The 12624-nt window shown below is 36.7% G+C and overlaps 1 protein-coding gene across 4 annotated transcripts in view; it reads left to right on the top strand.

Moving 5' to 3' along the window:
- Positions 1–632: 632 nt before the first annotated feature.
- Positions 633–12624, top strand: part of Crag (DENN domain-containing protein Crag) — a 19580-nt gene continuing 7588 nt past the window's right edge. The window contains exons 1-14 of one of the 4 annotated variants that reach the window (XM_017628629.1): positions 633–947; positions 1482–1786; positions 1853–2399; positions 2455–2605; positions 2666–2767; positions 2830–2999; positions 3058–3271; positions 3333–3488; positions 3626–4028; positions 4089–5397; positions 5473–5775; positions 6151–6231; positions 9053–9419; positions 9496–9912. In XM_017628629.1, coding sequence (XP_017484118.1) covers positions 1486–1786; positions 1853–2399; positions 2455–2605; positions 2666–2767; positions 2830–2999; positions 3058–3271; positions 3333–3488; positions 3626–4028; positions 4089–5397; positions 5473–5775; positions 6151–6231; positions 9053–9419; positions 9496–9912 — 4521 coding nt within the window. In that variant the 5' untranslated portion in view covers positions 633–947; positions 1482–1485. Of the gene's footprint in view, positions 948–1352; positions 1402–1481; positions 1787–1852; positions 2400–2454; positions 2606–2665; positions 2768–2829; positions 3000–3057; positions 3272–3332; positions 3489–3625; positions 4029–4088; positions 5398–5472; positions 5776–6150; positions 6232–9052; positions 9420–9495; positions 9913–12624 lie in introns of those variants that run through there. The other 3 variants (XM_017628630.1, XM_017628627.1, XM_017628631.1) reach the window with 3 other exon arrangements.

Raw genomic sequence — 12624 nt, 5'->3', positions numbered from 1 at the left:
TACAAATTCGCCTTGAAAACCACCCTGTATAAACTTGTCCAGTTATGCTTACTTAGCGTTGCATACAAGTTGTCACATAAGAATCTGTTAAATGGGCTTTGCGTGTAAGCGGTTACCCAATGCATAGCACTTAACATGTAGAATTCTGTTGGGTTTTGATTTTTACGTAAAAATGGTATAGCAGTGCAAGTTATATAATGAGCTAGGCTTTTATGAAAAATAATAAAATTAGATAAACAAAAGAGAAACAGTTATCACAAGTGTATGTATAAAATAATTTTTATATTAACGATCTCAAACCAGTTTACAATAGTGGTATTCACAAACTTGTTGTCAACAGTCATTGCTTGAGCTGATCTGCTGTTTTGACAGAGTGCCAGCNTTGAAACTTCATACAGGGAACTATTAGACCCCCATCTACCTCCCATATTTTCCTTAATGCTGAACTCCGGGGTTAGCAATCTAAAGCCCACCCAAGACGTTTTTGGGTAGGAAATGACGTTTTTTTAGACAAAGAGGGAGGTTTTCTCATGCTGGAAACGTAGCAACACTGGTTCTGGGTATCAATTATATCGTCACCCTAGTATCGAATACCGATTTACGCAGTATCGAAACAAAGGTATCGATAACAAGACTATATCAGTAGTATCGCAACATCCCTAATCAGAGGGGACCAAATTCCATTAATGAAGCGTTAATGACTTCATTTATTTGTATAAATATTAAAGAAGTGATATATAATTCAATTCATTACTTTGGGTGATCATCAATAGGATTAATATTTTTTCGACCTTATGGTGATGTAAAGGGGTACGAGATATTTTACGCAGTGTTGTGAAAATTTTCCAGATCGAAGTGAACGAGAAAAGGAGAACAAGACAAAAGTAAAAGGCAACAAGAAGGCTGGTTGATCAGCAGTGGCGCATTGTTGAATAAAAGCAATTGACGTAAGTTATTTAGTTTAGACTATATTAAAGACAATAAGATGATATAAAATTAGCATTTTTGTTCTGCAATTTGTACTGGCGAGTGCTGTATTTCCCCAGAGAAATCTGACCCCGACACAAAATGCGGAAGTAGGAGAGGAAATGACTGGGTAGTGAATCACCCCACTAAGTTGTTAGGGCTAACTAGTTTGAGCCAGCTCCTTAAGAAAAATTTGAATTAAGGGAGGCGGTCGCAAAAGCTTAATTGAAGAAAACTCAAAGGATTTATTTTAAGTGGGAAGAACAGGTTGTTGTGTAGAAAAAGTGCAAACTTCAATAGCATATGTATGATATGTATGCATGAACCGGAGAACGTATATTTATAAATATACGTTCTCTGTAAATATACGTTCTCTGGCTGCTGTATTCGCAAGTGACCAAAACAAAAGAGACCAAAACGTCAAACGAAGACAAAGTGCAATTTTAATAATCATAACATTTTGTGTTCTTTTTTTGCACTTTGTGAATTATTTTAATTTTGTGTTTTCTTTTCAGCGCAATGGAAGAGAAACGAATTGCTGATTATTTTGTAGTAGCTGGTATGCCAGAACATCCGCAGTTGTTACAGGAAAACATTTTTAGTGAATCGGGTCATTTGAGAGCAGCTAACACCATAGAGCCAATCACAGATATTGGTGTATACTTTCCCTTGCTTGATGAAGAAGTGCCCGACGGCTATGAAGTACTGGAGACAACACCAACAGGACTGCCAGCGAATCTTAACCATGGCTCAATGCGCACAACGGAATGTTACATTTATTATAGGCGTGGTAAAGATCGACCGCCTTTGGTAGATATAGGTAATGATTGCACTTCAACTTAACAACTCTATGAGTTACATGAAATTCATGAAATTTCTTCGATAGGTGTTTTATACGATGGCCATGAGCGCATAATGTCGGATGCCGAGATAGTCACAGAGACGCCTGGTGGTCGCATAGCAAATGTTAACAATTCTTCTTCGAAAATTTTTCTTACGTACCGTCGAGCACGACCTGATATGCCCTGCAATGAGCTCGTCGTCACTGATTTATGTGTTATCGTGCAAAGCAAAGGAGAAAAGCCGCCGCACGCATTTTGCCTTATTTATAAAACGCTTAATAAGGGTTACATGGGAAGCGATGTATATTTATGCTACAAAAAATCGATGTACCGTCCAAGATTGATCAGTTACCAGCCAGAAATACTATTGCGGTATCCAACAGTAGATCACAATGATTTCCCCTTAAATTTATGCCCCAGTGTGCCGCTATTTTGCCTGCCGATGGGTGCTTCTTTAGAGGCCTGGCCGCATGTAAGCGATGGAGAGAAACGAAAACCTATCAGTCCAGTGTTTAGTACTTTTGTGCTGACTGTCAATGACGGTTCTTATAAAGTATATGGTTCTGCGCTAACATTCTATGAGGATTTTGAGTAAGTGTATAGATTAATAACTGATGCCCAGTAGTATTATTATCTTTTTTTTTAGGGAAAGTGAATTGACTGCAAAACAGCGTGAATTACTGTGCTGGGATGAAGCGTTTGCAAACCATAATTCATTGCATATAATTAAATCTATATGCCTTTTATCGCACTATCCATTCGGAGATACTTTCGACCGATGGCTGCGTTACCTGCAAGTGAGTAATATAAATCATAGGACACATTATTTTCAAAAGTAATTACTTCTTCTTTTATAGCGCTTAGCAGTGCGTGGTGTAGATTTACCTGTTCCCATCGAACGCTATATAACTCAGTTGCTCGATGAAGTACCGTTTCCAGCGCCTAGCATACACTTACAAGTAAATTGTTCATAACTATCTCGTTAATAATTACTGGTAATAAATTTTACTAATAAATACAGCTCTCTAGCGAGTCCAATGACCGGATTCTGCTTACGCAACCAGAAGACTCGCCTTTGCCACGTAGCGGTGCTGGTTTCCACATGTTGCTACAGAATTTGGGTACTGATAATTGTTTACATGTCTTGCTGCTGGCGTTAACGGAGCAAAAACTCTTGATACATTCATTACGGTTCGTTGCTTGGAAAAAAGTTATAAAAATGTAATAACTTAAAAAAAAAAATTTGTAGACCTGCTACGTTAACTGCAGTTGGAGAAGCTATTGTATCGCTGTTATTTCCCTTTAAATGGCAGTGTCCGTACATTCCACTATGCCCACTAGGCTTGGCGGAAGTCTTACACGCGCCTTTGCCCTATTTGATTGGAGTTGATTCCCGATTCTTTGATTTGTACGAGCCTCCGCAAGATGTTACTTGCATTGACTTGGATACAAACACAATCAGCGTTAGTAAATTTAATACTTGGACTCCTTTTTCCAATTTCTCATCTACCCCTCTTTTTTCAGTTGTGTGAATCACAAAGGCATTTAACGATAAAACTGTTGCCAAAACGTGCTGCGCGTTTCTTGCGACAAAGTCTTAATGAATTGGAAGGTCTGAAAACTACACACATCGAATCAACAAACAGCCTTGATAGGGATCTTAGAAAGCGAAAACGCGAGGTATCTTATCAATAGATTTAAAATTAATACCTTTCAACTAATTTTACTATGTTTTACACCTTTTGGCACATCAAATTAATTTAATATTTACGATGCGAGTATAATTTAGTATTTCGTTTCATTTTCATTTTCTTTAGCAAGATCTCGAACAACGAATTCAAGAGGCCTTTTTACTGTTTATGGCATCAATTTTACGCGGTTATCGCGATTATTTGACGCCTATATCGAAGGCGCCCTCTGTTGGCGCCACAGATCCGAGTGCCTTATTTCAACTGAAGGCCTTCTTGCGATCGCGCGATAAGGCGCATCAGAAATTTTTTGAGCTTCTCATGAAAACTCAAATGTTTATACGTTTTATTGAAGAACGTTCTTTTGTATCGGATGGTGATCATGGGCTTACATTTTTCGATGAATGTGCCGAGAAGGTGGGCGCATATGATGACACACCGTCCGACTTGCGTTTAGTTGATTGGGAATCTGGGCAGAATAGCGAACGTACCAAGTACATATTCCCACCTGACAGTGTAGGGCCCAAACAAGGTTAGAGCGGAAATATTTTACAAAATATTCCAGTTAAATGCTTTAATATTACTTTACTAGTAGATAATTCTGGCGTGGTTTATAACTATGCAAAATTCACACTAAATCCAAGTCTTTTGAAGTCGTCGAAGAAGACTGCGCTGACGAACTTTTTGCAGCAGCAGTTAAATGGCTCTCTAGCGCCTGGATCGCCGATAGCCCGCCGCACAAAACATGAAATTAAACTCTCGCATAAGATGGCACGTCGATGTCAGATGCATCCCGAAGCATGGTCCAAATATCTGCTAGCGACTTGTTATTCGCTTTATTTCCTCATACTCCCGTCCATGGTAAACGACACGCATCAAGCGGGAAAAGAGCATGACATTTTGCGCGCCGCGTATAACATGCTGGTGCGCGCCTCCAAACTTAAAATCACCTGTGATGAATTTTGTTACCGTATCATGATGCAATTGTGTGGGATACATAATTTACCCGTGCTGGCAGTGCGTCTTCATTATCTCATGAAACGTTCGGGTGTACAGCCCAATGCACTCACATACGGCTTCTACAATCGCTGCGTACTCGAGTCGGAATGGCCCAGTGATAGCACGACGCTTAGCCAGTTACGTTGGAATCGCATTAAAAATGTTGTACTTGGTGCAGCGCATTTTAGACGCGCGGGTAAAAGATATGCAGCTAAGAAACCACTTTCAGCTTCATGCGAAAATAACCTCAGCACATTAGAAACAGTTGATGGCACGTCGCGCACCAGCCTCGATTCATCAACGTCTTCGCATATGGATCGAGGCGCTGGTGATGCTCACACATACGGCGCGAACCTGCTGGATTTTTCAGCATTCGACAAACTGCGTGGCAAATTGGGAAGCATTGTGCGGCAATCAGCGATGGCAGTAAGTGCACAAGATCCTGGTGGCGATGTTATTAGTTCCACTGCGGGACTTCTGATATCTGGGGACAGCAAGTCCAACGGAGGCGGCGAAAAATCGGGGAGCGAAAAAGGCGCCCCACCTACATCCACATCTTCGCCACACACACCCAATAGTCCACACAGTCCCAGCTGTGATCTGACCGCTGTTGGCGCAGGTGGTAAACTACAATTAGCGAAGACAGAGAGTTTCGGAGGTGATGCGCAACTGCTGAATAAATTACAACGCAAACAATCGCTGCCTACCGAAACAATTGGACATCGATATAAAATAATGAATATTGGCGATGGGGAAGATGACACAGCCGATGAAGAGGCGTTAAAAGAAGATGAAATAGAGCAAGAAATTGCCAGTTCACAGGAGGAGTTGGACTATGTGGTGGCGGGGTCAGACATAAATTCAGCGCATGCCCAAGCGCACCTTTTGCAGAGCCCCACGAAGTATGAGCAGTGCTTTGGCGCAGTTTACTCAGAGAAAGGAAAAAATAATGACATATTTTTTTACTTTGCTTTCAGAATATCGCCACGTACACCGGTAACACAAAATGATCCTCTAGGTGCTCTAAACGAGGAGCTTCAAGATCAAAGTACGCCTACAAATACCGTACACACCAAAGAGACAGCAAGCGAGCAACACGGCGAATCAAATAATAGCACCATGTTTACCGATAAACCAATTTTATTCAAAGGACAACGAAGTGCAACCTTCGACGAATCCACCCAATTGAACAAAAGTATGCAACGGTCAGAAACAATGCCTGGATCCAGTGTGGCATCGAGCTTAGCCAATTTTGGCTCGTCTTTGAAATTCAATTTCGGGTAAATATTTGCACAAACTTAAACAAATTCGTTTCCAGATATAAGCGCTAATTTGCAAATTATGAAAAAATAGCTACAATTCATATACTTTGACACAATAGAAATACAGACCAAATTGTTTTTTTTTTTTTTTTGAAACGTTTTAAAAATATTCTAATGTTTCGTAAATTTAAAGCATGCAACTGTATGAGTTTTCTCCTTTTTTTGTGCAATCAGTCGTTTTGTACGATCACATTTGAATGCTTATTACGCGTGCTTCCTGTTTTGTTCTTTTTTAATATAAGTTTTGAAATATATTTTAATTTGCTATTTTTATAATTTCATAACAACTTCCCCATTTTTTTAATGAATCAAATTTGTACAATGTTTTCGTAGACGTTATTCACCTGCACGATTCTCATTTAAGAAAGACAGTTTCAAGCCCACCATTATTATAGAAAATATTTCCAATATAAGGTAAGTGCCATCGTCCAAGAGCAACAGATTCGCTCTGTGCGTCCAGTTTTTTTAGTTTATTTTGTTCTATTCTATTTCGGCACCACACTTTTAGGTATTGATACTTTGTTACACAAATTAAACTTCTTATTTCTTTACAAAAAGTACCTAAATAAATAAGTTTGCGGTGGTGGTTTTGTTCGCTCTTAGNGGTATTGATACTTTGTTACACAAATTAAACTTCTTATTTCTTTACAAAAACTACCTAAATAAATAAGTTTGCGGTGGTGGTTTTGTTCGCTCTTAGTTTTTTTTTAAATCAACGCCAAGAAGATTAGCTGTGCACACTCAGGATGTTACTAAATATTTTAAAATTTTTTACTATATTTAAAGCAGTGGTCGGCACCCTAACACATTCAAACGATTCAATAAGTGAGACTGTGTGCGTTAAATGTACTGCTCGCCTGCCGCTCTTCGTATACATGTGAAGCACACATGTGCTCACTGAGCTATGGCCCGCCGACCAGTGTGACCGTTTTGATCCAAGTGGATCAAAAGAGATAAATTTTTCGATGTATTTTTTCTTTTTAAATTTTGATACTTTTCCAATCGTACAAAAAAATTCCAGTAGAAGTAAAAAAACTTGCCAGAGATGTTTACCATTTATTCGCAAATAGTGCTAAAAGGGTGGATGGATTTGCGGGGTTTCAAAACTACGTTGGTGTTAAAAATCATAAAATTCTTCGAGTGTCAAACGTTCGCTGGTTATCGCTGATTGTTTACCATCCTTGTGGAGCGCGTTGCAATTATTTTTCATATTTTGTTTCGATGATGGTGGGAACCAACCGCGAGCTATTGCTGAAAAAACTCATCCGCGCCAATAAAAATTGGTTATTTATTTTTGTTAAATATTTTGGATATTGTCAATCGAATGAGCATAGAATTTCAAAGTGAATCATACAGATTGCATAAGTTATATAACCATTTTGAAATTAGTTATTAACTTATGCTGTCTTTTTGCCAAACTAAACTGTATGCCAAGTAACCCAGCTGATATGGACGTTTGTNTTATCGATTCACACACGCCCTTAATTAAAAAAAAGCAATTCGAAATGAAATTTAACATATCGTTATATTATAGTAAAAAATTGCAAAGCTCACTTTTACAAAAGTTGCGTTCGATAACAAAATTAGCCAACACNTTTTTTTGAGAGTTTTTATTACTGTTTTTCAGTGTGTAAGAGGCAACGCTTCTGATGTATAATTTGTCCTTCTACATAATTCATGTATTTGTTGTGGTATTTTTATTTATTTTTGATTAAAATACAGATAAAATTTTATTCACTTCATTAATGTTCAGTTTTACATGGAATAATAAGTGTTGAAGTGAAGAAATAAATATTCTTTTTGCCTACTAAAGCCTCACTGGATTTTTTATGCGGATTTTTAGAATTTTTTACATGGAGTATCTGAATTTATGCGGTTTTTGAAAATGCTGGAACGCATCCCCTGTTTTTGTATGAAATTAAAGAGCTTTTTTACGCGAATTTTTTTACGCGGCTTTCTGAGGAACGCGTGTACCGCATAAAAAGAGACCTAAGTGTATATTACTTCTGCCACAGATACGTATATATCAACAGCACATTTAAATAAAGTCCCAATAAAAAATATATATATATTCAGCTATGTTTTATTGAACTTTGTTTGCAAATAAAAAAGAGATTTAATTTTAACAGTGAAATTTTGAAAAGCTTTGCATGTGTTGATCCATTCTCATATAAAGAAAGCGCTAATACGACATTTTTAACAGATTTAAGCAATTTTCCTAACTTGTACAAAAAAGCGACAAAAAGGAAATTTCTATACAATGCCAAGTTTTGAATTTCGATAATAATACAGATTGCGTTTAAGTAAGCAAGGGGGAGCAAGCAAGCTAAATAATACTTTAAATAACTTTTTATATATCGAACTACATAACTTCTTTTATTTTTAACTTGTTATGTTAGCCGCAGAGCTCTGCCGCTGCGGAGCGCATTTTTTCAGATCTGAATTTGATCAAAACAAACAGAACAAATCGCTTCACTCTGCCAATGGTGAAATGCATGTGTTCGAAATGCCTTAAAAATTATTAAAAATTTGAATTCCGAGTCCTATAAGTACATGTACTCATGCCTGTAAGACATTTTCTTTACCAATACAACTGATATTTTGTACAATCAATAAATGTTAAATTGTTTTGGAAATTGGTTTTTCATAAAAATTATTGGTTTCATTCCATATTGATATTTTGATACTTTAAATACTTTGATCTTTAATTAAAAAAGTGGTACATATTGATTTATTTTAAGTATCTTCTCTGCTACAATTTTTCACAGGCCCGCGGTCACCGCCGCCGACCACTGTTTTAAAGCCAAATTTTGAAAGTAAAACATATATATACTTAAAAGCACAGCTGAGAATACTTTTATTATTACTAATTACATAATTTTTGTTACACCCTTCATTTTCACATCGCTTAAGCCTCCATTGCTCTAATCAAACACTACTCTCTTTTTTAATCATCTTATGTGAATGTCAATTTCCTAACAACTGACGGTGTTAGCACTCTCTTCCTTTGCAGACCTCATTGTTTGTCAGCTTTATTTGTCAGTAGCTTTTTTGTTAATGTTAAAATTTTGTATATTAATTGTATAGTTTATGTTTTTTAATAACCAACACCATATCTTTTTACTAAACCATTTGCACTTTCCTCCAAATTTTTATACACGCTTCCTATTCTTTATATATATTTTTTTTTGCATATAAAAATCATTCAATATTATTGCTTGCTAAACTTTTTCAGTCCCAGTTTAACGGGTAAAAAATCGAATGAGATCATTCAAGGTAGCCTGAGTAGCATAAAATATGCGGCTAATTCGCTGACTCGAAAATTTGATGAGATTAAAGGCGCGCTCTCAGCCCAAACGACACCGGTGAAAACACCCGGCAGTGTTGGGAATACTGAGACTGGTGATGAGGATGTAATTACCCACGAAGATGGCATGCTGAAAATGCGCCGCGTCTCCAGTGACTTGGATCCATGGGGACGTCTGAGTGAATCGCGCAAGTCAAGCTACAATAATTTAGTACCGTTGGGTGAAAATACCTCGGCTTTGAATTTGAGCGCATTTCCCGTGCTGCCGGAAAATTTGTACTCACCCATAGCGGATGTGAGTTCTCTGCTTTTTATTTCAGCATTTGCATCTTCTCCTAATGAAATAGACTCATGTTCTTTTGAAATTGCAGTTAGAGGAGCGTCCCGAGTGTGATGTACTCATACAAATTACCTCCTGTTCGCAATGCCACAACTGTTCGGTGCTGTTGTATGATGAGGACATTATGTCCGGTTGGTCAGCGGAGGACTCTAACTTGAATACAACCTGCCACGCATGCTATAAATTAACCGTGCCATTCCTGAGCGTACAAATTGTGGTCGATGATTCCTTCAAGGCGCTCAAACAATCAGACAGCCTGACAATTCCCTATCTAAATCCGTTGGTTTTGCGGAAAGAGCTCGAGAACATACTTACTCAGGAAGGTGATATTGCGCTAGTAAAACCTTCGTTTGTGGAGGAACATCCCATTATTTACTGGAATTTACTATGGATCATGGAGCGCATAGAGAGTAAAACTCATCTGCCTGAGCTTTGTCTACCAGTGGCGGTAAGTGTTTTTATTCGATATTTTAATATGTCCTATGAAAGACATTAAGTATTTTAGATTTCAAAGTTTACTAAAGAGTTATTAGCTAAAAATTAAAAAAAAAACTAAATTCTTTGTGAATTTATCACCCCTATGCTGTAATCCGTCGTAGATCTGTAATGACTTTTGCTAAAATTTCAAAATCAAAAGTTATCAAAACAAATTCTATGGGACTGATAAATATTATTTTCAACTTTTTATTCCATTTATAAAAGCGTGGCTTATTAATAAGTTTTTATTTTATTTTATCTATTTTCTACTTTTTAGTCTTGTCTGTATGAAATTTTGCAATAGATATTAAAACGATATAACGATATTAATAGATTGTTGCACACACATGCTTATACATATGTATGTACATACATACATACATACGAGCACCAATTAATTTCATTTAAAGAAATGGCGTGCCGTCCATTTCCGGTGGAGCGTACGTAGTGCATAGGGCGACATCTACCTCTCAACCGACGAGGTTGATGTCTACACTTTATAGGAACTTTGCAAAGCAGAGGTTTTTAAGCTGTCTGGACACACAACATTGCAAGTGTCTGGACACACAATATTGCAAGTTGATAAAAGCGTTGTAAAAAATTGATTATTATTAAATATTTCCAACATATCAGGCCGAACATCACAACAAATCGGTCGCAATGCGAAAAAATGGTGGAATACATGAACGAAAGGCCGGTCAGTGCTCGGGGCTTTCCAAAGTGTTTAAAGTTTTTGTTAATGTTTTTGAGGTTGTGGATTGCGCCGACCCTATATTAAAATCTTTCCCCTATACCATGTTGGTAGCTTTCTTCTGTGAAAAACCTCAAAACTGCCATCAATCTACCGTTGATGATTTTAAACTTAGCCCAAGCTCTTCTTCCATAATTGTTAAAACGCTTTTAAATGCGTCTTGGTTGCTGCGGAAATTTTTCACAAGCTAAATAGATCAGAACTGCTAGCAATCTCCTTTGAATATTAATGCAACTGTTAGCTGCAGCATGTTCTTCTTCCTGAGACAAAAGTGCTCCGACCACTGTTTCTTTTGTATTCTACTGAATTAAGGAAAATTCTTTTCAAATAACGACTAAAAAAATTTAAATGAACGCTAAAAAATTTCTCCATAAACCATGTATACATCACTTTCCGATAGGACTGATAGTTACTGAAAAATTAATTAATCATTCCAGTTCTTTTTACTTATTTTTTTATCAAAAAAAATCAAACTTTAACAGAATAAAAATTAAAAAAATAACCGGCTCTGTGCCAAATTTTTGCATTTGTGCTAAAGCCTGTTCTGTTACAATGAAACCAAGTCACTAATGAAGAAAATCGATCGATAAATAAAGAAATAATGAGTGGTCAAATGAAAGCACGCAATGATTTTTTATATGAAAAATGAGCAAGAAATACCCATACGCCATGTTCACCTAAGTAGCACACTTTCATGCTAATTTTTCATATAATAAATCTTTGCGCATTTTATTGGCTTTCATTTGCCGTATCTCATTTTAAGATTGTTATACTATGTCTCCATTAAGAGATTTATCTATTAAGATTTAATAAATCCAGTTGCTCCACCGTCTCCATTGCCACAGCGAGATATATTTGACATTCACATTTTTAAATATTTGACGTTTGCTTATCGTCACCTGGGTAAAAGATTGTCGTAAGCGCCATTTTGACGATTTTTAGTTCTAGATGCAGTTATATATTTTGAAATAAGGTCTTTCGATTGTTGCTATCAGTTTTTAGACATCTCCTTTAGTTTCCGAGATATTTACTACAACTTTTTCGATAATTCAGTAAAAATTTAGTTACTGGTGATCAATATCTTAAAATTGGCGTTCTCCATTTTTTATAACCTTTTTAGTTTCCGAGATATTGAGTAAAAACTGTCGTTAATTTAGTAGTAATGTTGATCACATTTTGTCGTATTTCATACAAAGTGGCTACCAAATTGTGGACAAATGACGCTTACGACAAAATTTTACTAAAGAAAATCCTTCATAAACTCAAAACTAAGTAACAATAAACATTAAAAATTAAATAATTTGCGAATTTTGTGAACTAGTAACATTTTCAGAGATTTTGGAGAAAATCTATCTTCGCATTTTGAGAAATTGCTTTCCAAACTAGGCATGTGAATTTGTGGTTGCCACACCAAACAAATCTATTGTATATAATACGCGAAGGCATTTTTTGTGCAGCCTAAAACATCTGCAGGTTTTATTTTTTCGAAAAGAGTTGACATTAACAGGTAAACTAAAGTTATTTGCTAATCAATGCCCTCAGATCCGCACCGTCCGTTTGATTTTCAAAAGTGAGGTACCAAATTAAAGGGCTTAGAGTGTGGATGTTCAAAAAGGTTTTACCTTTTCGAAAAAAGTTGCCACCTGTTAAGAAATTCAAATTAATACGCGAAGGCATTTTTTGTTCCGCATAAAAGATCTGCACCGTTCGCTCGATTTTAAAAAATGGGGTGCAAAATTAAAGCGCTTGGCCTGTAGATGCGCAATAAAGCTTTATTTTTTCGAAAAGAGTTGCCACCTGATAAAAAATTGCATTCAAATAATTTAATAATCAATGTCATCAGATCCACACCGTTCGTTCGATTTTCAAAAGTGAGGTGCCAAATCAAAGGGCTCTGACTGTAGGGACAAAAAGGTTTAACTTTTTCGAAAA

This window comes from Rhagoletis zephyria, unplaced genomic scaffold (assembly GCF_001687245.7).
Source record: "Rhagoletis zephyria isolate East Lansing unplaced genomic scaffold, Rhagoletis_zephyria_1.1 Rzeph_scaffold_06090, whole genome shotgun sequence".
NCBI lineage: Eukaryota > Metazoa > Arthropoda > Insecta > Diptera > Tephritidae > Rhagoletis > Rhagoletis zephyria.
The sequence above is the reverse complement of the archived record's forward strand: the minus strand, read 5'-3'. Positions and strand labels throughout refer to the sequence as shown.